Consider the following 24,214-nt stretch of genomic DNA (forward strand, 5'->3'; position numbering starts at 1 on the left):
ACTGGGCCTGGCGTGGATCCTCCACTCGCCGATGTAGCATATTGGTCCATAGTACTCTGTTTCGGACCCGCAGTGCCCGACTTATATTTCCCCATCGCTTCCACAAATACGGATCCTCACGTGAGTCTGGGGACACCATTTAGGAGTCTGCGTGGCACCTTAAGTCGCGATGAGACCGAAGGGCCGCTCCCCAAGGAGTGTATTACGCATGGGCCTCATGGAATCCCCCCACTGCCATGTTGCAAGCCGTACCGGGACTAACCCAGCCGCCTCCGCAGCTTGTAGTAGAGAGCCAAGCAGGCCCTCATATCTGGACCTAGCTCGCCGGACCGCCAGCACACCCCACGCCTCCCACTGTCTCAGTGCAGCAAGGCCAGCTTCTGGAGTCTCGGATTGAGTAGAGAAGGTATTGTGATCCAACGATGGCAGGGTGCGTTATGGGGTTCCAACACATCTCCAGATCGTTCCGCCCAAGGGCCCAACTCCACACCTTGGCCCGAGCCCCACAGCTCCACCCCAGCAGTCTGTGACGTTCGAGGGATTCTGGATGGGTCCCAAAACCTGCACACAATGGCCCACGAGGTATCCAATCGGTGTCGCGGTGCCCCCAGCTGCCAGGTTAGGTCTTGTGTGTGAAGCCCAGTCCACTGTGGTCTTCCCAGTCACAGGGAGCGTGCAATATGATCAAAATAGGATCCGCTGTGGGCCGCTATGCCGCAGGTCCGGATGGTGAATCCTCTGCGCCTGGTCCCCACATACTTCACCCAGGGGGGCACCATGAGCAGAGAATGCCACGGAGGCCGCTGCAAGCCCGTTGGGCCACGCCAATCCGCTCCCACCGCAGGAGGCCCGGGACGTTCACACCCTCACCCACCAGAACTCCTCACTGCAGGCCGCGGCTCAGATCCCGACTTGAGCGCCCCAGGGATCGGACAGCAGGCCTGCGTCTTCCGGCCCTGCAGGACGCGCGATGCCCGATACAGCTCAGGCATCTCCTCGATCCTGCACCGGCAGACGGATTTCGACACCACACCAGGTAGGGCAATTGCCCTAGGGCTGCAGATGGGCTGCAACAAGTAGATTTTGGAAGGATTATGGCGGATTAAAGAGGTGGACGCACGGAGCTTGTTTAAGCTGCGTCCACCATTTTGGCTGACCAAGCCACGCCAACCCCACCAGAAGCACTTTTTTTATATTAAACCTTTTCTAACATTTTGTAGCAGCCTACCTTATATTGTCTGTAGTGCAAGTATACAATAATGGCTTCATGGTTCATAGTGCTTTCTCTCACAAACTGGGACATCATAGCACTAGACATACCCAAGCCACTATTCTCCACTACACCAACCAGGATTCAATTATTTGACCCCTGTGTAATACATTAACTAATGGAGTTTCATAATGTGTGGTAGTGCATTTCTCACTGTTTAACTTAGCATGCATTTTTTTTTTCATTTAAGTTGTGCGTTATTTTATATGTAATTAGCTGAAGGTGAAAGACCATAAAAAGATAGAATTTTGTATTATTTAGCCAAGAGTTTGAGACCGCCCTTATGCTCACTGACCCCACCCCATTGCTCACAGCATAACGGTTCCCATACTTTTTTTAATGCACTTAGACAATTGTATGTTAAGTACCCAGAATCCAGTCTGTCGCTCTTTTATGCTATGGAATAATCTACCTTCACTAACGCGCTACATGAAAAACCACTTTTCTTTCAGAAAATAGCTCAAACTGTTATTGCTCAACGCCCTTAAGCGTTTGTGTCGGCTCTTATCTAGTTGGCAGTGTCAGCTGTTGTCTATCCTCTTTTCTTCCTCCCCTCCTCTCACATCCAACATGCTCTTTAGTGAGCGTGCACTTTATACATAAATACATAAAATTATACATTTTTTTAAGATGAAGTGACAAGTCTAATTTTTCTGTGGTATTTTTTTACACAGCCTGATAATGTTTTGCTATTGAATCACTTCCCTTCCTATGTCTATGACCCTCATTACAAGTTAATAGAAAAATCCTGATCGGATTTATGAGTTGTGTGATAATTATCATACCCTCACAGCTTTCACTGATAGATTCAGGCTTGTCAAACATTCCAAAATTTATCGAGGAGAAAAGACCTAGAAAATCAAGGCAAAACTTGCAAAATGCAGTGTGTTAAAAACCAAACCTGCTTGTTATCCCTCATTTTCCTGTTAAACTGACAATGCGAGATATTTATCACCTATGGTAAATATTTCACTATGGGCTAATAGTATTTTCACGTTTGGTGAATAACCACCATATTATACCCAACTTCTTTTTTTGGGGTTTTTTTTTTTTCACCTTTCAAATTATCTTTATTGAATTTTATGGAAAAGAAGGCAAAAAAGAAGAAAATGAGAGGATCATAACAGGAGGTGGTAACATTGTCAAGTATCACAATGTACATAAAATGGTACTTCAAATGATCATGAAACAATTACTGGCAATAGATGTACATCTTGACAATAAAATAACCTCTTAATCACCAGCTCAAGAGAGGATGAAAAAATAGAACGAGTAAAGGAAAGAGGAAAAGAAAACCAGAAGGGGAAGAGAAAAGACAGAAGAGACTGTCCAGAGCCTCGAGCCCTATACTTAACATAGCATAATACAGCAAATATCTGGCAAGCACAATTTTCATAAATGTAAAGCCCACATAGAAATTATCGTTCAAAATAAAGAGTTCATGGCGGCTTATGAGAAGCAAAGTATTCATCCAGGGTAGAACACATTCTCCTCGTTGAGGGTGTCCAGGGCGAATTTTGCAAGACAATGTTATCTGCCCCCCTGAGGTGTATGACCCAGTTCATCCAGCAATTGTAGGAGGCCTTGCTAGCATCTATCCAATTGGTGAGTACCATTTTTACGGCAGAAATCAACAATAGATCAAGAAGAGCTCGGTCATCCTCCGACGGCAAATCCTCCTGTAAAAAAGCAGTTACCACGGTTGGCAAATCCCTGGGAAGTACACAATTAAATAGTTTATTCAAAAATAAGTAGACCTTATCCCAGAAGGGTTTCACTACAGAACAATGCAAAATAAGGTGAGCCAAATCTCCTCTGCCTTGATTACAATTCCAACACATGTCATCCTCCCGGATCCCCATGGAAAACAGCCTAGCCGGTGTCCAAAAAGCCTTATGTAATAACTAGAATTTAGATTGAGATAGAACTGGGGAAATCTTATTGTGTGAAACTGAACTCCATAATGAGGACCACGAGTCTTCGGTTAACTGAGTAGATGAAAGCAAGTTCCAGTAATCAACTACCTTAATATTAAGCTTTGAGGATTTTGGACGCAAAAGTTTGTAGATCTGGGAGACCTGATGGCCAAGCTTATTAATTTTTGTTACAAATGTGGGCAACGATGGGGAACTAGGGGACAGTCTGGATTTCGCAATGGCAGCCCTCACTTTCAGGAAATTATAAAATTCTATATCAGCTAATTGATATCTAGTTTGAAGTTCCCTGAACGTCATTGGGTATTCAGTATTTTCCAATTGATGGAGAAAAAAAATACCTTTTTTGCACCAGGAGTCAAGGAATAGGGGTTTACCATTATAAAGAATTTTGGTGTTTAACCAAAGCGATTCCATGTTGGAACCCTTCATACTGACTTCCATGGTCCTATCTATTTTCAAGAGAGGTATTTTAGTGTTCTTAAAGATGGACCTAGAATGGGTGGCGACAAGACGATTGGCCGTGAGAATCGAAAGGTGGTTTATATTATTGAGGAGAGCCATTTCTACTTCCAACCACACTGGTATATAGTTACCAGGAGGAGAAACCCAAAGTAGGCCTTGTTTCGCCAAAAAGGCGTATTGGTAGAGACGAAAGTCAGCCAGGTTAACGCCTCCCAGCGTCTTATCGGGCCTCAATTTTTTAATGCTAATTCTAGCTTTTTTCCTGCGCCAAAGGAAGGATGTTAAAAGAGTATCTAATTTATGATGAAAGGAGTCAGTCAGTATAAGTGGAAGCATACATACGAGGTAATTAACTAAAGGGGTAACCATCATCTTGATTGTCTCAATTCTCCCCCCACCACGTGATAAATTTTGGGGACCAGGCATCCAAAAATGTATTAATTTTCTCTAGAAGCACCTTCTCATTTTGATGCAGGGTGTCCATAATGTTATTTCCAAATACAATCCCCAAGTATTTAATGTAACCCGATTGCCATGTGAAACCAGAGTCCCCCAACATATCGGTAGTGCAAAACACGTTTAATGGTTTAACTTCCGATTTGTCTCTATTGAGTTTATACCCGGAGTGTATAGAATATAATGCTATTGTTTCCATTGGGGCTGTTATTGAAGAATCCGGGCGTTCCATAACTATCAAAATATCATCCGCATATGCGGCCAATTTGACTCGCACGCCATTGATATCAACTCCTGTAATATCTGTGTTAAGTTTAATGGCCTGAATAAGAGGTTCCAATGCCAAGAGAAAAAGTGATGGAGATAAAGGGCATCCCTGTCTGGTACCCTGATAAAGAGGGAAGGCCTCCGAAAGTGACCCATTAACAGCTATACGGCCAGTCGGTTTTAGGTACAGTGACATAACCATCTTAATAAAATCATTACCCAAATTAAAGAAATGCAAACAACGTTCTAAGAACGCCCAAGAGACTCTGTCAAAGGCCTTCTCGGCATCTAACGTGATGGCAACAGAGGGTTAATTTTTAGTTGCAGCATTTTCTAATACATGGCATAACAGACGTGTGTTATCATTGGATAAACGGTTCCAGAGAAACCCCACCTGGGAATTGCTTATCAATTTATGAAGGACCGAATTGAGCCTAACCGCAAGAATTTTGGCATATATTTTACAATCAACATTGATAAGGGAAATAGGTCTATAATTTTTGGGATATACAGGGTCTTTCCCATCCTTGGGGATAGCGACAATGTTAGCTTCGGACATAGAGTCAGGTGTGTGTCCTGTGGTGGCACTATGGTTAAAGACCTGTTTCATAGTAGGACCTAATTGAACTAAAAAAGACTTATAGAAGATTGCCGTGAAACCATCTGGCCCTGGCGCTTTATTCTCTTTCAAGGACCTGACTGCCTTTTCTATCTCCGAGCTATTGATTTGCATACCTACCATGGCAGAATCCACTTGTGAGAGTTGCGGCAGAAATCAGTGCACCTCTCACTGTCAAAAGTCTGATTATTTGAATACAGGTCTTGATAAAATTGTTTAAAAGTACTGAGAATGCCATTATGTGTCGTATGAGTTTGATTATTGGCATCTTTGATTGAAGAGATGACATGTTGGTTTTGTCTATATTTAAGGTATGAAGCTAAAAGTTTCCCTGCCTTGTTGGCCTCACATAAATTCAGAGCTTTAAATTTATTAATCCACACCCCCGCACGTTCGCTTAATATCTTATTGTACTCATATTTCTTCTGTGTCAAAGTCAGCAATAGACTAGAATCATTTAAGGAAGCAATGTGGGCAGTCTCTAAATCTCTAATTTCTCATTCTAGCTGGAGTGGTCCTTGGTTCAGGCGTTTATTTATTTTTGTTTTTCAATTACTAGCCCCCTTATAGTGGCCTTCAATGCATCCCAGTGTATATTTATATCAGTATCAGTCACCTTGTTATGTCCAAGATAGTCTGTAATGGCCTCCGCAATCTTTTCTCTGTCCTCAGGGTCTGACAAGACATCGTCGTTAAACCGCCATCTTTTAGGAGTTTGTTCCTTGTGACTTCCCGTTAATTTAAGAGAAATGCAAGAATGGTCAGAAATCAACCTTGGGGCTATATCAGTAGACTCGATGAGGCAGGTGTATGCCCCAGAAACAAGGATATAGTCAATCCTATTGTACGAGTTGTGATGGGCCGAATAGAAAGTGTAATCCCTTGTGTCTGGGTGCTGGAGTCCCCAGTGATCTTTGAGATTAAATTTAGAGCAAATAGTTGTGAGTACTGCGTGTGAGCTCGTGGGTTGATAATGGCAGTTGCACTGCCTGTCGATTATCGGATCCAAGGGTAGATTAAAGTCTCCTGCCATTACTATAAGATCTTCCTGAGGTATACTATCTAACCTGTCTGAAATGCTGGACCAAAAGGAGGGATCATCCGTGTTAGGACCATATATATTGACCACGTGTAATAAATCCTTGCCTCTCCTCAAGTGAGTGATCAAAAAACGACCTTCATCGTCGTGTGTATAGGATTCTAGCGTTATGTTAGCTGATCTCGAAATCAAGGTAATAACACCTCGTTTCTTCTTATCTGCTGGAGAGCATGCCATTTGCGAAATCCAGTTACATTTAATGAGTTTATTGTCATCCTCAGAAAGCTTTGTCTCTTGTAACATCACAATGTCACTTTTTGTCTTCTAAAGAGGGGCTTAATGGTTTAGAAAACTAGGATGTTGTCACCAACAACACCGATCTTCCTGCCTTCAGAAAGGAAATATGTTTCCTTAATGTGATGTGTCTAATTGCAATTCCAAAAATGGGCTTTCAATTTATTGCTAAAATGATTTGTATTCACTCTTTTGTAAGGGTAATGCATTATTGCTATTAGGTGATTTATATCAATAGCTGCCAATAGGAATAATGTTAAAATATCTACTTCATGATTCAGGGCACTCCCTTTATCGATAGAGGCTCCAGTAGAAATGTTTTAGCCAACTGTCTGCATCTAATATTTCTAAAATGCGTGCAAGATTATCTCAGGAGCTTTCATTACATGAAAAGCAGGGCCTTCTGGGAATGAGGGGTCATATGACAATGTCACTTCTGTGAATGGTACTTTAGTAATTTGTTTAATTTAAAAACTCTTGGATGAGAATGGATTTGCATTTTAAGATTAAATTACTTGGTGATTGGATAACATCAATGCCATATCTGTACAGATTGGATAACATCAATGACATTTCTGTACATTTGGAGTTTACCAGAATAAAAAAAAAACGGCTGACAATTTGCATAAGGTGGTATTGTATGTTGTGTTGCTTTACGGCGCTCAGATGAGTGCGTATGGAAAAACTAAGCAATCCTCTATATATTCCCAGATTGGCCACGAAGAAATACGTTGGTGCAACAAATTACAGAGAGAAGATCCATAGTACTTTAACACCATGTGGGACATTTCTCTTCTCTGGAAGTGAAGATGGGATGGCCTATGTTTGGAACACTGAAACAGGTGAGAGAATCCTCTAAGTAACCTTCTGAGGATATGAACACTAGTACACCAATTGAATTGCAGGGATTTGCTCTGATAATCATGGTTAACAAAAATGAATGTGCTCTCTGGTTTCTTTACAAATATGTGTATCTGAAAGAAACAGTTAGTTTTAGATTCCTTACCCTAGAATTACCCCCAGGCGTCAGACTGGATCCGGAAAGTTTTTCGTCTGCAGTACCCCTGCGCGTTGGAAGGTGGCGTTGGTCGACTCCGCGATTCGACATCGGCGTTGTGGTCACCGGGATGACCTCGCGGTAGCTACATAGACGCCTCCCTCGCACGCTGATGTCAGTTCTTTCTTTTTCCGCGCCAGCAAGTGCGGATCCGGAGAGAGCGGTACCTCCAGTCACTTTTTGACTGACTTTTTTTATCCACTTTTGGCGAATTCGTCTTTTGAGTCCATCGACTCCTGGTGCACGAGGGATACCCGGATTCGATTTTCCCTCCCTTTCCGGGATCCAATGCGACTCCTGCCCAGCTTCGGAGTTTCTACGAAGCGATGCATGCCATCTTTGGGCAACGCGACTCCGCCGGCGTGCCTTCGGGCCCGGCGGACTCGGCTGGAGGTCCTGGGTCTTTGGCGACCTGGGCACCGCAGGATCCCCTTGGATCGGCGCCGGTAGACCTTGTTACGCGTCCCCCGGCGCCGATTCCACCGGCACCACGTCCGCAGCCGGCATCGGCTGTGTCCCCAGCCGACATCGACACCGGGCTCCACCTCGAGGTAGACACGGAGTCGGGCCAGCGTAGACCGATGCCGGATCCGACGCCGACGGGTACTTTTGTGCCTGTGTTCTACCCTGGCTCTTTGAGACCAGATTGGCAGCCAGAGGAGGGTGGGGAGGACTGGGAGGGGTCTAGGGACCCTCTGACCGACCAGATGACTTATGAGCCGGACTGGAGAGAGGAACTGGGGGAAGCCAGTGGTCTGGACACCTCACCAGACCTTGGCATGTTGTCTCCTACAGTGGCTACGGAGGAGGGAGCGTCATATGCAGTGGTGTTGCGAAGGGCAGCCGAGGCTCTCCACCTCGAGTTACCTACGGTGGCAGTCAGGACTAACCTCCTGACAGAGGTCCTTCAACCGGCAGCTAGCTCTTCAGAGCTCCTGCTGCCTTTTAATGAAGCTCTCACGGACATCCTTTTGGGCACTTGGTGCAACACAGGGGCTGCTGTGGACAGGATGATTGCTCGACGCCACTGCCCGTCCCCGGGCGACCCCACTTTCCTCCCCCAACACCCAGCCCTAAGAGCTTGGTGGTCCAGCCCTCTACTTCCAAAGGCGCATTCCCTAATGCACCACCCGATAGGGAATCCAAAAATCCGACCACCTTGGAAAGAAAATGTTTTCTTCCGCCAGCTTCGGACTGCAGTCGGTAAACACTGCATGTCTGTTGGGCCGTTATACCGACTCTGTGTGGGATATGGTAGTGCAGTTGCTGCCTCAGTGCCAGAAGGAGGCCCGGCCCGTGCTCTCCCGTGCAGTTGCCGAGGGGAGAGACACAGTGAAGTTTACCATCCGCTGTGGGCTGGATTCCTCCGACGCACTAGGCAGGACGATTTCCACATCAGTAGCCCTTCGACGCTACGTCTGGTTGTGGTCGACTGGTTTTTCCGGGGATGTCCAATCCACCCTTATGAACATGCCTTTTGATGGCCGTCGCCTTTTCGGCGACAAGGCAAACAACGCACTGTAGCGCTGTGAGGACTCTCGGGCTACGGCCAGGTCCTTGGGCCTCTTCACCGCCCGCCCTGCGCAGCCTGCCTTTCGCCCCTTCCGTGGCTACGGAAGGGGTGCCCCGCCACGTCCCACCCAGGGCCACAGGGCGGCACAAGCTGTTCAGCCTCTGTGTGGCTGGGGACGTGGGAACCAGCGCCGTGGTTCTGGGGGCCAGTGGGTGGGCAAGTTCATCACAGCCCCCTCTGCAGCAGCCTCCAGACCCTCCTAGTCCGACCTTTCAGGGCCGTCAAACACTAGTGGGTGGCAGGATTCGCCATCACCTCCCCCACTGGCGCACCACCATGTCGGACTGGTGGGTTTTGCAAATAGTCCGAAGGGGCTGCTCCCTCCCCTTTGAGACTACCCCTCCATCCATGCTACCGCAGTACCATTGCATGTCGGAGGATCATTTGGCCCTTCTCTAACAGGAAATTTCGGCACTCTTGGCCAAGGGAGCCATCAAGCTTGTTCCTGCCCCAGAAGTAGGTCGTGGTTGCTATTCCCTCTACTTTCTGGTGCCAAGAAGGACAAAGGCCTGCATCCTATCTTGGAGCTCAGGAACGTCAACTGCTTCCTCCGGAAGGAGAAGTTCAAAATGTTGACGCTCGCTCAGGTCTTGTCTGCCCTTGACCCTGGAGACTGGATGGTAGCGTTGTAATTGCAGGACGCTTACTTTCACATCCTCATCCTGCTGGCCCAGCGGTGTTACCTGCAGTTCACAGTAGGCTACGAGCACTTTCAGTTCACGAAAGTGATGGCGGTGGTCGCAGCTCATCTGCGCAGATCAGGGGTTCCAGTCTTCCCCTATCTCGACGAATGGCTGTTGAAGGCGGGCTCGCCCCAGGCTGTCATCTCCCACCTCCAGACTACAGCAGATCTCCTGCATTCGCTGGGGTTCTCCATCAATGTGCCGAAGTCACACCTGACCCTCTCTCAGAAACTCCTCTTCATCGAAGCGGTTCTGGACACAATGCAGTTTCGGGTTTATCCTCCTGAACAGCGAGTCCGGGATAGTTGGGCTCTGATTCCGATCTATTCCGGATTTCTGTCAGGATGTCCCTCAGGCTGCTGGGTCTGATGGCCTCCTGCTTCCTGCTGGTGGACCATGCCAGATGGCATATGCCTGCTCTACAGTGGGACCTGAAGTTCCAGTTAGCACAACATCAGGGGAATCTGTCCGATTGCGTCCAGATCACGGAGGGCACTTCACACCAATTGCAGTGGTGGCTAACGAACCAGGAATGGGTCAGCGGCAGATCCCTCTCCCTTATTCAACCAGAGTTCTCAGTGGTGACCGATGCATCACTTCTGGGATGGGGCGGCCACATGGGGTAGGCGGAGGTCAGAGGCCTCTGGTCTCCGGCGGAGTCCGGGCTCCACATCAACCTTGTGGAACTTCGGGCTATTCGTCTTGCACTCAAGGCATTCCTTCCCTCTGTCCGAGAAGAGTAGTGCAGGTGTTCACGGACAACACCACTGCCATGTGATACTGCAACAAACAAGGCGGGGTGGGGTCGTGGACCCTATGTCAGGAGGCCCTCCGCCTCTGGACATGGCTGGAACATCAAGGCATTTCCCTGGTGGTTCAACACCTGGCAGGTTCTCTGAACGCCAGGGCGGACGAACTCAGCCGCAGGTGCATGATGGATCACAAATTGCGTCTTCACTCGGAGGTGGTGCAAGGTCTCTTTCAGCAGTGGGGAGAGCCTTGGTTAGATCTATTCGCCACCAAAGAGAACGGCCAATGTCAGCAGTTCTGCGCGTTGGAATTTCCAAGGCGGCACTCGCTAGGCGACGCTTTTCATCGCGAGTGGAGTTGCGGTCTTCTATATGCCTTTCCGCCTATATCACTTCTGCCCGGAGTGCTGAAGGAGATCAAGCGCGACCGGGCAAAGTCATTCTTGTGGCTCCGGATTGGGCACGAAGAGTCTGGTATCCCGAGCTACTCACCATGGCCATAGATCCTCCGATCAGACTGCCTCTTCGGGAGGATCTTCTGTTGCAGCAGCAGGGGACGGTCCTCCACCCGAACCTGTCCAGCCTCCATCTCCTTGCGTGGAGATTGAGCAGCGACAGTTGACAGCCTTTGACCTTCCTCCCACAGTCTGCGATGTTATCTTGGCAGCCAGGCGTCCCTCCACTAAGAGTATATGCCTGCAGATGGAGCAAATTTGTGGCATGGTGCGCAGTAAAGGCTGTGTATCCCCTTTCCGCCCATCTTTCTGAGGTTCTCTTGTTCTACCTTTCTTTGGCCCAGCAGGGCTCTGCTCTGGGCACTCTAAAGGGCTGCCTCTCGGCCATTTCAGCCTTCCTTAGGCTTCCAGATCAGCCATCTCTTTTCAAGTCCCCTGTTGTAAATAGATTCCTTAAGGACATTACTCATCTTTTTCCTCCTGTTCCTTTCGTAATGCCTCAGTGGGACTTGAACTTGGTTCTTAGCTACCTTATGTGCGCTCCCTTTGAGCCTCTTCATAACTGTCCTCTCAGACTTCTCACTTTGAAAACTGCCTTTCTGGTGGCCATCACCTCTGCATGCAGGATGAGTGAGCTGCAAGTTCTTTCTTCCAAGCCTCCCTTTCTGGCTGTCCATCCAGAGAAGGTTGTCCTGAGAACTAGACCTTCCTTTCTTCCTAAGGTGGTTACTTCTTTCCACATTAGTCAAACCATCACTTTGGCCACCTTCTTTCCGCCTCCGCATCCTTCTAACGAGGATCCAAAATGTGCGCTTTCCTTTTATTTGGATCTCACCAAGCAATTCCGGGTGGATGACCAGCTCTTAGTTGGCTACCTTGGTGCCAAAAAAGGTTGGGCCGTGCACAAATGGACCATCTCTAAGTGGATAGTTTTATGCATTAAAGCACCCATTCCACCAGGGCGACGGCAGCTACCACTGCTTTGGGACGGGGAGTTCCCCTCAATGACATCTGTCAGGCAGATATGTGGGCATCTCTGCACACGTTCACCAGACACTACTGCCTGGACAGCCAAGTCCGGAGAGACGGCTTCTCTGGCTGTTCTGTTCACCAGAACTTTCTGGTGTGAACTTGGTTCGCAGACCCACCTCCGTGGTTGGTATTGCTGGGGTATCTATTCTAAGGTAAGGAATCTATAACTAATTGTCTCTTTCAGATGAACAAGGTACTTACCTTCGGTAACGATATATCTGTAAGAGACATAGATTAGTTATAGATTCCTTACCGCCCCACCCGTTCTCGAACTGACGTCTAGGGTCAGGGAATCCCTTGCAGGGCCATAGTTTTGTGCACCAGTGTTCAATGTCTTGCATAGCTCTGCGCTTCTGGCGTGGAATGTCGTGTAAAAGAACTGACATCAGAGCGCGAGGCGGCGTCTAAGTAGCTACCGCGATGTTATCCCGGCGACCATGGCACCAACGACGAACGCGGAGCCGACCGACACCACCTTTCGACGCGCAGCGGTACTGCTGACGAAAAATTCTCCGGATCCAGTCTGATGCCTGAGGGTAATTCTAAGGTAAGGAATCTATAACTAATCTATGTCTCTTACAGATATATCGTTACCGATAAGTAACTTGTTTATAAGCACTGTAGTCTTGACATGTAATTTGTTCAATTTACCAGTTAAATGGAGAGTCTCTTTTGATCCATTATTATGTTTAAATAGGGAAATAAATAAACTAGTGAGGACCCAGTTCCTGAAATTATCCCTCGAATGTAGTAAATTAATAAACCTACTAAAATGAAAAAGACAAAGGAAAAAACTTTCTTTGGAACAAAAAAAGGAATACTATGAATGGGTACAGTTAAAAGAGGCAGTTTCGAAAAATAATGCGAAAAGATATTGGGAAATAATTGCGGACTGCTGTGGAACAAGAGTAAAATCCCTCCCAATTCCCATAAAAGAAGAAGAATGGAAATTATATCTGAACAAACTTTACTCTGCAAATCATAGTTCTTCTTGTCCTGGATCCAATATAACATATTCCACTAAACCCATAGAATTTAGCTATGCTCCCTCCAAGGGCCAAATTGTAGGTTTTATCAGAAAAATTAGAGCCTCAGGAACAATGGGCCCAGATGAAATCCCTATTACGGTCATTAAAAAAGAGTCTCTAATGTGGGCTACGTATCTTGTACCGTTGTTTGCTTATTGCTACCGGCAGGGGAAGACGCTCCCATCTTGGTCCGGTAGTATTTTTATTCCACTATATAAAAAGGGAGGTAGGCATCATCCGGGCAATTATCAACAAATCGCTATGTCAGATGCGGTAGGGAAAATATTTGCTCACAGCATTTTAGATCATCCTACAGATTGGGTGATGGAGGAGAAAATGTTACCCATAAAACAAGCAGGTTTTAGGAAACATCATTCTACCTTGGATAATATCAGCATGCTGAAACTAATAGAGGAAAAGTAAACAATTGTCTGTATTTCAAATGTATATGTGGTTTTTATAGATTTTTCAACAGCCTTTGATCAGGTTGATAGGCACTTACTGTGAAAACAAATTACATAAAATGAGAGTGCCTATCCCACTGTTATCTTTAATTATTGCCCTGCACTCACAAACTTGGTGTAAGGTGCTAATAGGGGGAAACAAGGCCTATCAACAATATTTCCCACTGAAAATAGACTGAAGCAAGGCTGCTTATTAGCCCCGTTACTATTTTCTTTGTATGTAGCTGATTTATCTGAATGCTTTTCTCCCTCAGAAGGAGTTGCGCCAAAGATAGGTGGCCGTCCTTTTTCATGCCTTCTATATGCAGACGATATTGTAATTATGGACTTGACCCCAAATGGTTTGAATAAAAAGCTGATTTCCTTGCAGAAATATATACGATGGTGCAATACTTAAAGATAAATCTTTCTAAAAGTAGTTATCATTATGAAATGTAGTAGATGTAGAAAATTGGGTAATTTTAACTTGCGAATTGGTTCTGAAAAACTGTGTAACACAAACAATAAGCCACATATTGCACATACTTCTAAAGCTGTAATACACGCAAATGGTTTACGTATATTTTATAGTGCAATGGGCAGAAGAAATTCTTTACATTTGCTTACTGTTTTAAAGCAAAAAAGCCCCCCACTTTGCTATATGCTATTTAAACTATCCCAGTAAAGGACTGGAGTTTCTTAGATAAAATTGAAGGTCAGATCCTACGTAAATTATGTAATTTTAATACCTTGTTTCCAATAGCTTCTATTAGACTGGAATTTGGTCTGATAGGTTCATTCACTCAAGGCTTAGCTAGTATATTACGTTGGGGATACCAGCTAAAGAATAGTGAGTTAAACACATTAAGGGGTTTCATGTGTAAGGAAATCTTGGAAGAACCCACTGATAAATACTCTTTTTTGTGTGATTTCTCTTTGGCATCAAACTATTTTAGAATAAAGGAGGAGTCAGTGACCTCCCTCTCGTCTTTAGAATTTAAATCTTTGCTAAAAACACAAGTCGTATGGTTAGCTTTCAGAGAGATGTTAAGTTTTGCAGATCAAAAGAAAGGCTGAAGATAATAGCAATGTCAAACACACCGAGAATCCCTCAGAGATATATAACCTGGAATTTAGAACATGGTGTTCGACGTTGGAATACATTATGTCATATGAACCTTCTGCCATCAAATGATCTACTAGCTAATTGGTACCCTGCCACGAAAATCGGAAAAAAATTGTTGGCTAGGCATTCAGAATCTTGATCATATTCTGTTTGTTTGCTCAATTTTTGTTAAGTTTTGTTACCGATGGCTTCTACCTATGTTCTTGCAAAATGGCATTAAGAATATATCATCCGCTCATGAATTCCTTCTCTTTCGAAAAAATGAAATAGTGTGTATAAAATTATGTAATTTTTTTAAGGAGTTTATGAATTTATTTTAATTTTCACTAACCTTGTTTATGCTGGTTTCTATTTTTATTATTGTTTTTAATTGCTATTGCTAAGGGAGAATGAATTCTTAATTATAAATCTGCTAATTTGTATCTTGGAACTTCGGCTGGTTTACAATTTTCTACTGCTACATGACACACTTTATTCAAAAACTGGTCTTATTTTAAAGCTGATATTGTACACTATCCTAATGTTTACATATGTTTCTGCTGCTATATAAATGCACTTTGAACAGAATTGGATCATATTCTTCCATTATTCGTCATTGTCAGGGAAAAACAGTTGTTAGTCACAAATGTTTTAGCTACTCCCTTGGAACTCCGTTTGGTATACAATTTTTTGCCTTTACACAACGTACTTTATCTAAAAACTGGTCTTATTTTGTAGCTGATATTCTACACTAATCTAACAGTTACATATGTTTTTGCAGCTTTATAAATGCACTTTGTACAGAATTGGATCATATCTTGCTGCTACTCGTTACTGTCGGGGGGAGGAAAAACTCTTGTTAACCATAAATGTTTTAGTTACCTCCTTAGAACCTGCTCTGCTTATAATATGATATTGTACTGTATTATATTATCTAAAAAATTCCATATGCATTCAAATTTATGTTCTCTGTCGATAAATAAATACCCTTGTCTCCTATTGCATATGCGGTGCTCATGATAGTCCCCATTTCCTCGTAGACCCTAAGAACTGGTTAAGAAGGGGCTCGTCTCTCTGATGATGGGCTATTTTGAATTCAATATTGCAGTTGTTCTATAGTTATAAATACTGTGTCTTAGTGAATTTTGATACAATTATGTTGGAATTTAATATGTTATTCTATTTACGATAGCAATGAATTGAGTTTGTATTTTGTGTAATTATATATTAATTGCGTGTATTTTTAAGTGGACCTCATTGGAGAGCCAAGTTCTTAATGAAATGTAATTGAATTGAATTATAAGGTTCTGCACCCTCCAATGTGCTCCTCCCAAGAACCATTTCTTCCTTTATGTAGCATGCCAGGTGCCAAAATATGACTTTTGCTAATCATCAGTGAATTAGCCTGCTTTTTTGGAGACAATATCAAATTGTCTGCATAATATAATGCTGTAATCTCTAAACCTCCCAGTTCTTGAGGAAATGTACCAGGGCTAGATAGGCCTGTAGATTAGGTTGATGCCAGGACACACCCTTTTCATACCTCAGCATGACTAAAGATTTTTTAGAAGTTCTGTTCTGATGTTTAGTGTGGGGGATATACCTCCGTATTTATGTACAAATAATCCAGAACTCATCTAAGATCATCACGGAGCCCAAGTAGGCAAAGATTGTGACATGGCAGTGATAGGTTTATTAGAGTAAAGCTTTGAAAAAGTGAATGAAGGCACTGTGCAGTGTGTGCTTGTAGCATGAACTAATGCCTTCCTGACAGAAAGCTAGCTGTGAAATCAACCCATCTTGCACAACAGAAAGGTATATCCTAAAACCCATTTGTGTGATAGGTAAAATATTATTAGTTTGATCCTGTTTAACAGCCAAATTTGACAAATATTTGTGAATATTGCCGTGAATTTTTTTTTTTAAAAGTGTGGTCTCCCGTGCTTCGTATAATTGTAGTCTCTTGGTGGGCCAGGTCCTGGGGGCATGCAGTCTTTGTGTAGAAAATAGAAAGGGGCTCTGGGAACCACCACCTCTCTGTGGCCTGCCCGTGCAGAATAAAGGAGAGAGGCCTGGTGCCATATATGGCAATAGAACTGCCCCCCCAGCACATCCCCCCCAGGGCTGGCTCCTGCTATCTCCGGAGGTGCCCACCCTTGGGAGGTAGCTGTTTGATTTTGCTTGGCAGGACCTGTGACAGCAGAAGTTTAATCTCTTAACCTGCCCGCAGACATGCAGGCAGGGAAAGAGAGGAAAGTATTGCTCTTGCATACAGACAGCTGCATTTCCATCAGCTCTGTATGTGCGAGTGCAATGCCGGCTCCCGCAGGAGGTGGGTTGGCGGGTGGAACTGCTGGGGCCTTGAGACTTTCCAGCCGGCTCCAACATGCACACTGGATGCCTTGGGTGGGGCCAGGGAACCCACAAAGATGTGGCCGGGCCCGGGGGATGGGTGTTCCCAGGGCGAAAGTCCGCTTGTGGAGGGAGGCCACATGGCCCCCTCCCCCATTGAATTGTGGTTGGACTCGGGGAGGGGGGGGGGTGCAGAATGGGGTCCCTAGGCCAGTTAGAGCCATCCTTGTTTTCTTTAGTAGTATGCAAAGGTCTTCCCGCCTTTTCCGATGGACTGCTTAACAAGAGGTCACTGTACGCATTTCCAGACGATTATGGGGACGCGTTATTGATGCTGAGGAATACGAGGACTTCTCTACCAAACAAAGAAGCACTTACATTATTTGGTCAAGAGGAAGTACCCCTGTTTGGTAGAGATTCACCTCTTTGTAATCTCTTCGTCTTCTCTTAATGAGGATTGACTTTATCACAGATTTATGGATCAAGAGGCTTGAAGAACAATCTCATTATTGAAATTACATGCATACAAGGTCACTGGAGAAATTACCCCGGGGTCCACAACTGTAGTACAGAAGACATTTACCCAACAAGGTAGCACTTACTAATTAACGAGATGAAATTTCTCCTGGTTGGTAGACGTGTTCGGCAAAACTCTTTTTTGGAAAAAATCAGGTTCCATTCTGGCCCTGGTGCGCATTTCACAGAAATTAAACCTTCGCTGGAAGCACTTACAAATATAAATATAGCAGGTGCCTCAGCTGAAGCGCCACTTCAGTAAAGCACAAACGTTCATAACTTATTGGGCGTGCCGAAGGCAAATCAAATGTTTCCTCTTGTATTCCACATTGAAAAACAATCTGAATTCCTTAATGGAGAAGAATGCATCTTTGATCTAATGGAGTGCAATCTGATCTGTAGTGACTGTGACAAGCGGTTTCTTTCTTGTCATCCTTTGGTTACAGCAGAGTCCATGGTTCTCCCTTTTAATTACCCTATGTATGCAAATGCCCAAAATCCATAGCACCACTCACAGACACACACAGGCACTCACACACCCACTCACAGACCCACACAGGCACTCATACACCCAGTCACAGACCCACACTGGCACTTGTATACCCACTCACAGCCTCACGCAGGCACTCACATATCCACACAACCACTCACACATCCACACACATACCCACTCACATACCCACTCACATACCCACTCACACACCCACTGCACCACTTGCAGACCCACACAGGCACTTGTACACCCAGTCAGACCGACAGAGGCACTCGTACACCCACTCACACGGCCACTCACAGACCCAGTCACAGACCCACAAAGGCACTCACACACCCACTCACAGACCCACATAGGCACTCACAGATCCATACCGCCACACACACACACATCCACTCACAGACCCATCCAGCCAGTTACACATCCACTTATAGACCTATACAACCACTCACACACCTACTCTGAACGTTTACAGGTTAAAGAAAGTAAATAAAAAAATTTAAAACGTAGAAATTCACTGAAAAAAACAAAGGTCATAAGGACGTTCTAGTTCGGCTCGGATTTCCTTTATACAAAATGAGTGAGTGGCTGTATGAGTTAGTGGATGTGTAAATGGCTCTATGGATCAGTCAGTGTGTATGAGTGCCTGTGTAAACAATTGAGTACATCTGGTATTAATAATAACTCAGTTACAAGGCCAAAAGATGATCTAGGTATCACCCCCACTGCCGGTGAGCCCAAACGAAGAATGACTCCCGCTGTACAATCTTCAAGGGTCAGACAAAAGCCACAATTTATTGAAACGCCAACACATATTAAGGACGATTACGTGACCTCTTTAAGACTGGCAAAATCTAATCAGGAGGTTACATCTACCAGGGTTGCGCAAGTTGGTAACAAAGAAGAGTTATTGCATCTCCCCCCTCAGGCAACCCCATACGTGATCGTATTGAAAAATGTTCCTAGGCTAGATGATATAAACCGTGAAACATGATTCATTGAAAAATCAAGTGGTACATTGCTTTTCTCTAAAAACAAACTTTGATGTTAATGTATTGCAACAAAATATCATCATGCTTAGGAGAGTAAACTGGGTAGGTAGCCGTAGGAAAACGAGCAAGGGGGATTGTGTTGTGGTGAACTTCCGTAGCAGGCATCTGGTAGGGAATCTCTTGGAAAGAATCATGAGTAATGCTACATTATCCAGCTTTAGCCAAAATGACCATATAACAGCCGTACCTTTAGATTTCTTCTATAGGCCTGAATATAGCGAAGCAAGTACACTCCATATTTTTAATTTAAATCAACCTGTTCCCACTAACAACCGGTATGAACCACTGAGAGGGTATAGTGATATTGATTGACAGAGGGAGGAAACGGGTATTACTTCAGAAAGTGGTCTAGAATGCTCTGTAACTGGAAATAAGTCAGATGGCGGTCCCTGAGTTTCAATTTATAGGAAGGTTCCGCCTGAGGTATCTATTAACAAACAGGGAAATATTCCTAATTATAAACTGCCGGAAGTGGAAACATTGACACGAACATGAGAATCATTTTATATCATGTCATGGAACGTGGCTGGAATTAAATATAAGCTTAATAACTAAATATGGTTAAAAGCAATCGAGGGGTGCGCTCTAAGTTTGTTGCAGGAAACATGGCATACCGAGCCCTTTTTTTATTAATGGCTTTCAAGTAATCTGTACTAACGCTAGCTCCTCTAGAAGGGGGAGAGCAAAAGGAGGTCTAGTCGTTTTAATATCTGTAACTTCACCTCTAATTTTAAGGAAATCAAATAAAAGGTCAAAGTACAATTAGATTTTGTATCTTTATTTGGAGGGGAAACAACCTATACTTATAATAAACTATTATAACAATATATTCGATGATACAAGATCCGGGGTAATAAATTCACTAGAAGCAGATCTCGAACATTTTTTAAAGGTCGTGGGAGGAGAGTACATGCTCATCTGGGCAGGTGATTTTAATTGTGAGACATGCGCCATTATTGAGGGAGAATCATGTGGTTACTGCAACCGTTTCGGGGAACAAATTCCTCACTTTTCACATGACCATTATGGGGAGACAGTTAATAATACTATCCACAAATATAACCTAGCAGTTGTGGAACCGGATAATTGCGATGGAGAGATAGCCATGTCCACTTATGTAGGTGTCAGATCATCCTCTAATATTGATCATTTTATTGTGTCAGCTAACTGCAGGGGCCTGGTAGAAAAATTGTCAATTGGTGCAAATCTGCTAAGTGACCATTCTACATTAACTCTGTCCCTGAAGCTTAGCTCGACACGTCAAGTTAGGGGCAAGGTAGTAGAAATAAATATGGAACCGCAGGGCAACAATGGAGTCTCAATCAAATGGATAGGCGTGAACCCCACAATATTTATGGATAATCTCAAAAAGAAAAAACTTACTGAGGTAAATATTTGTTTGGCTAGCTCCTCCATAGATGAAGAAATAATAAATGCTTTCTGTAAAATTACGAGTGAATCGCAGGCGATCTCTCAACCCAAAATAAGAAAAAGCCCCGTAATACTAATCCCAGATGGTTTAACCAAGACTTCTCTAGGTTAAACAGGGAATTAAAATGTGCATTGAAATATATACCCAGGGATAGCGCTAGAATAAGCACCCTGAGGTAAGATAATAAAAATATTTTGAAGCAAAGAAAAATAGAAATTCTAGAGGAGGCATGGGAAAAATTAGCTCAGGCTGCTGAGGCACGAGACACAGCCCTATTTTGGAAAATAATCGATCATCCCTTTTTTAGAGAGAACAACACTGTGGTGAGAATTGATGTTGTCGTTCCTCCAGAAGACTGGACAACACATTTTGAACGCATTTTTTATCCTGATTCCATTGAAGCTCCCATTTGTAATAACAGCAATATCATCCTGGTTGAGCCGGTAAACTCACTCCCAATAACGCTAGAAGAAATTGAAACAGCCTTGAAAAAAAGCGCCAATGGGAAGGCCGCTGGACCGGATGGGGTACCCATCGATGTTTTTAAACATGATATGGATTTTTGGACACCAATTTTATTAAAGGTTTTTAATACTACTTTAGGAGGGGTGATGCCTGCATCCTGGGTACAAAGTACTATCGTACCCATTTTCAAAAAAGGGGACAGAAGTAAGGCTAATTGCTACCGCCCAATATCCCTTCTTGATTCAACCTCCAAAGTGATGGGAAGAATCATGCTGGGAAGGCTGGCAACCTGGGCTGACGCTAATAACATCTTGACGGAGGCACAGTACGGTTTCAGAAGGGGTATTGGGACGGTGGAGCAATGTGTAAGTCTGGAGCTACTGATTGGAAAATACTCCTTGGCCAAGGAAGGGGCTTTACACCTCTGCTTTGTGGACCTCACCTGTGCATTCGATCTGGTCAACCACACCAAAATATGGCAAACAATGAAAAAACTAGGTGCCCCAGTAGATATTATAATATACTTATCCCAGATTTACACTTACCTTACCTCAAGAGTACGTTATGGCACCATGGGTGAATGTACCCCGGACTTTAGGGTTATGCTGGGAATTCGCCAAGGATGCGTTTTAGCGCCCCTCCTTTTTTCTTTATATATTAATAATATAGATATATGTAAGCATAATATGGCGACAGCAACTCAGTAACAGAGACATCCAGCACGAGATGTGTATTTCATGAAGAAATTTTCTTCTTTATTTTTCTCAGATGAAAAAATCTTTACATTTCATATTTCATGTCCTTATAGCCAACGCGTTTCGTCTGCCACGAGACTTCTTCAGGGCTTACACATGTGATGTATAGAATTTTTTCTTTAGTCAATAGTCAACGTTTTCTTTAGATCACTCAATCTTCGGCGACGGTTTGATAGCCGGCCACATGCGTAGTCATCACCTGATTTTTGCTAAAATCGGGTGATGACTACGCATGTGGCCGGCTATCAAACCGTTGCCGAAGACTGAGTGATCTAAAGAAAACGTTGACTATTGAATTCGAATTATATGAACATCAAAGAAAAAATTCTATATATCACGTATGTAAGCCCTGAAGAAGTCTCGTGGGAGACGAAACGCGTTGGCTATAAGGACATGAAATATGAAATGTAAAGATTTTTTCATCTGAGAAAAATAAAGAAGAAAATTTCTTCATGAAATACACATCTCGTGCTGGATGTCTCTGTTACTGAGTTGCTGTCGCCATATTGTGCTTACATAAATGTATATAGTGCTGAAAACCTTTTGTATTTGAATGTTGTTGTAGTACTTGATCCTACGTTTAGGGAGTAAAGAGGGAAGTACTCTCTGGTTTTCGTGCACTTTTGGATAACCAGTAACCACATTCATTTGTTGTGTGCGGATTTGATCAGCCTCTACCCTCAGGTTTTGGTTTATAATAATATAGATATTTTTCTACAAAAGCAATTGATTGATGTCCCAAAAATCGGAATGCGCCCCACTCCGGTACTTTTATACGCGGACGACGCTGTCCATTTATCAAGGACAGCGAATGGCCTTCAACGTCTAATAGAAAAATTAGCATTATTCATGTCAGAAAAGGACCTCCAGCTCAACCTTAATAAGACATTCATTATGACATGTGGAAGCAATCTGGAGGAATGAATTATTTGAAATATCATTTAACTCTTTTAGATAGTAGCTTCTTTCACGACAAAGGCTATAATCGATAAATGTTATCATGCACTCTGAAATAGGCCATTTTGTATGTTGTTTTATCTAGGCGAAGCATAATGTGCAATTTTTTAACCCAAATATATACCAACAATTTATTTTTTATATTTACCCTCAGAAATGTTTACGTTAGTATGAAATGCGATTTATCCCCATCAAGTTGTTTGCCAATTTTGCACGTTACATATTACTATGATATAGGCTTTCCTTTTGCACCTTATGATGTAGGCTGCTTGCATACTGCAATTTATGTGTTTTCTATTAGCTAACCTAAACATATCCTTAGTTTGTGCTTTATCATGATGCATAGATTGATTATGAAACATCGATGTCTTTGTAGGCTGCTTTGCACACTGCACTTTATGTGATGTCTATTAGCTAACCTAAACATGCCCATAGTTTGTGCTTTATCATGATGCTTAGACTGTTTATGAAATATTGTTGTCTTTGTTTTTATCTTTTTTATTGTTGTGTACGTCTTTCATAATGCTCCATTAGGTCAATGTAACAATGTAACATTTTGAGACGGAAAAAATTATTAGTATGCTTTTTTTCATACCGAATAAAGCTGTTTTGATTTGATTTTGGGTGCCTGTATGGGTCTGTGAATTGGTATGCGAGTGCTGTGCGGGAGTGAGTGTATGAGACGTTCTAGGGGGTGTGATGTCATAAGCAGTGCATTGTGTGGGTTTAGGTTATAGTTACCTCAGGTAACTATAACTGCTGAATTTCTATAGTTATGAATGAGTGAAATCTGAGTGTAAGTATAATGTCAGTATAACCTTTGTTTTTTCAGTGAATTTCTATGGTTCTTTTAATTCCATTTCCCAACTATAAAATCCCTGTAACCTATGTTTTTTTTCAGTGAATGTATATATATATTCACTCTTACAGGGACGTTTTAGTAAGGCTCAGATTTCACTCATAGAAAACCAGTGAAATTCAGCAGTTATAGTTACCTGAGATGTAACTATAACTTAGGCTACCACAATGCACTGCTTATGATTTCACATATTAAATCACTCATGATATGGTCAGTGAAATCACTGATGACCTCTCAAATGACCTCATCAAGTGAGTGTGTTTTTAAGAGTTTATGGGTGTTAAATATATATACTAAGCTACTACAAAAGTATAGTATACTAGGTGCACTACTGCTGAGTGATACTACTTCTAACATTTATTGAGTAGTTGTGTGACTGTATGTATCCTTGTGTTTATAGGTGTGTAAGTGGCTGTATGGTGTATATGTGGGTGTGTGAGTAGCTGTGTGGGTGAGTGAGATGCTGTGAGTGGATGTGTCAGAGGCTGTATGGGTGAGTGAACAGCGATGTTAGTGGCTCTATGGGTAGGTAGGTGGGTGTGTAGTGACTGTATGGGTGAGTGAGTGGGTGTCTGAATGGCTATATGAGTCAGTAACTCCATGTGTAAGGGACAGTGTGAGTGAGTGGCTGTTTGAGTGGGTGTTTGGTTAAGTGCGTTGGCTGTATTAGAGAGTAAGTGTCTGTGTGAATGACTTTATGGGTGAGTGAGCGGATATGTGTGTGCTTGTATGGATGTGTGAATGGGTATGTAAGTGGGCGTGTGAGTGAATGTGAGCATGCTTGTATGGGTGAGTGAGTGGCTGTGTTGAGAGGCTGTATGGGTGAGTGAGTGGCTGTGTGAGTGAGTGGATGTGTGAGTGACT

The 24,214-nt window shown here is 43.6% G+C and overlaps 1 protein-coding gene across 2 annotated transcripts in view; it reads left to right on the top strand.

Annotated features, from left to right (window-relative positions):
- AHI1 (Abelson helper integration site 1) overlaps positions 1 to 24,214 on the top strand; it is a 971,238-nt gene that overhangs the window by 325,834 nt on the left and 621,190 nt on the right. For both annotated transcript variants that reach the window (XM_085611599.1, XM_085611600.1), the window contains one exon: positions 7,056 to 7,186. In XM_085611599.1, coding sequence (XP_085467725.1) covers positions 7,056 to 7,186 — 131 coding nt within the window. The remainder of the gene's footprint in view (positions 1 to 7,055; positions 7,187 to 24,214) is intronic.

The sequence above is a fragment of the Triturus cristatus genome, chromosome 6, assembly GCF_964204655.1.
Source record: "Triturus cristatus chromosome 6, aTriCri1.1, whole genome shotgun sequence".
Classification (NCBI taxonomy): domain Eukaryota; kingdom Metazoa; phylum Chordata; class Amphibia; order Caudata; family Salamandridae; genus Triturus; species Triturus cristatus.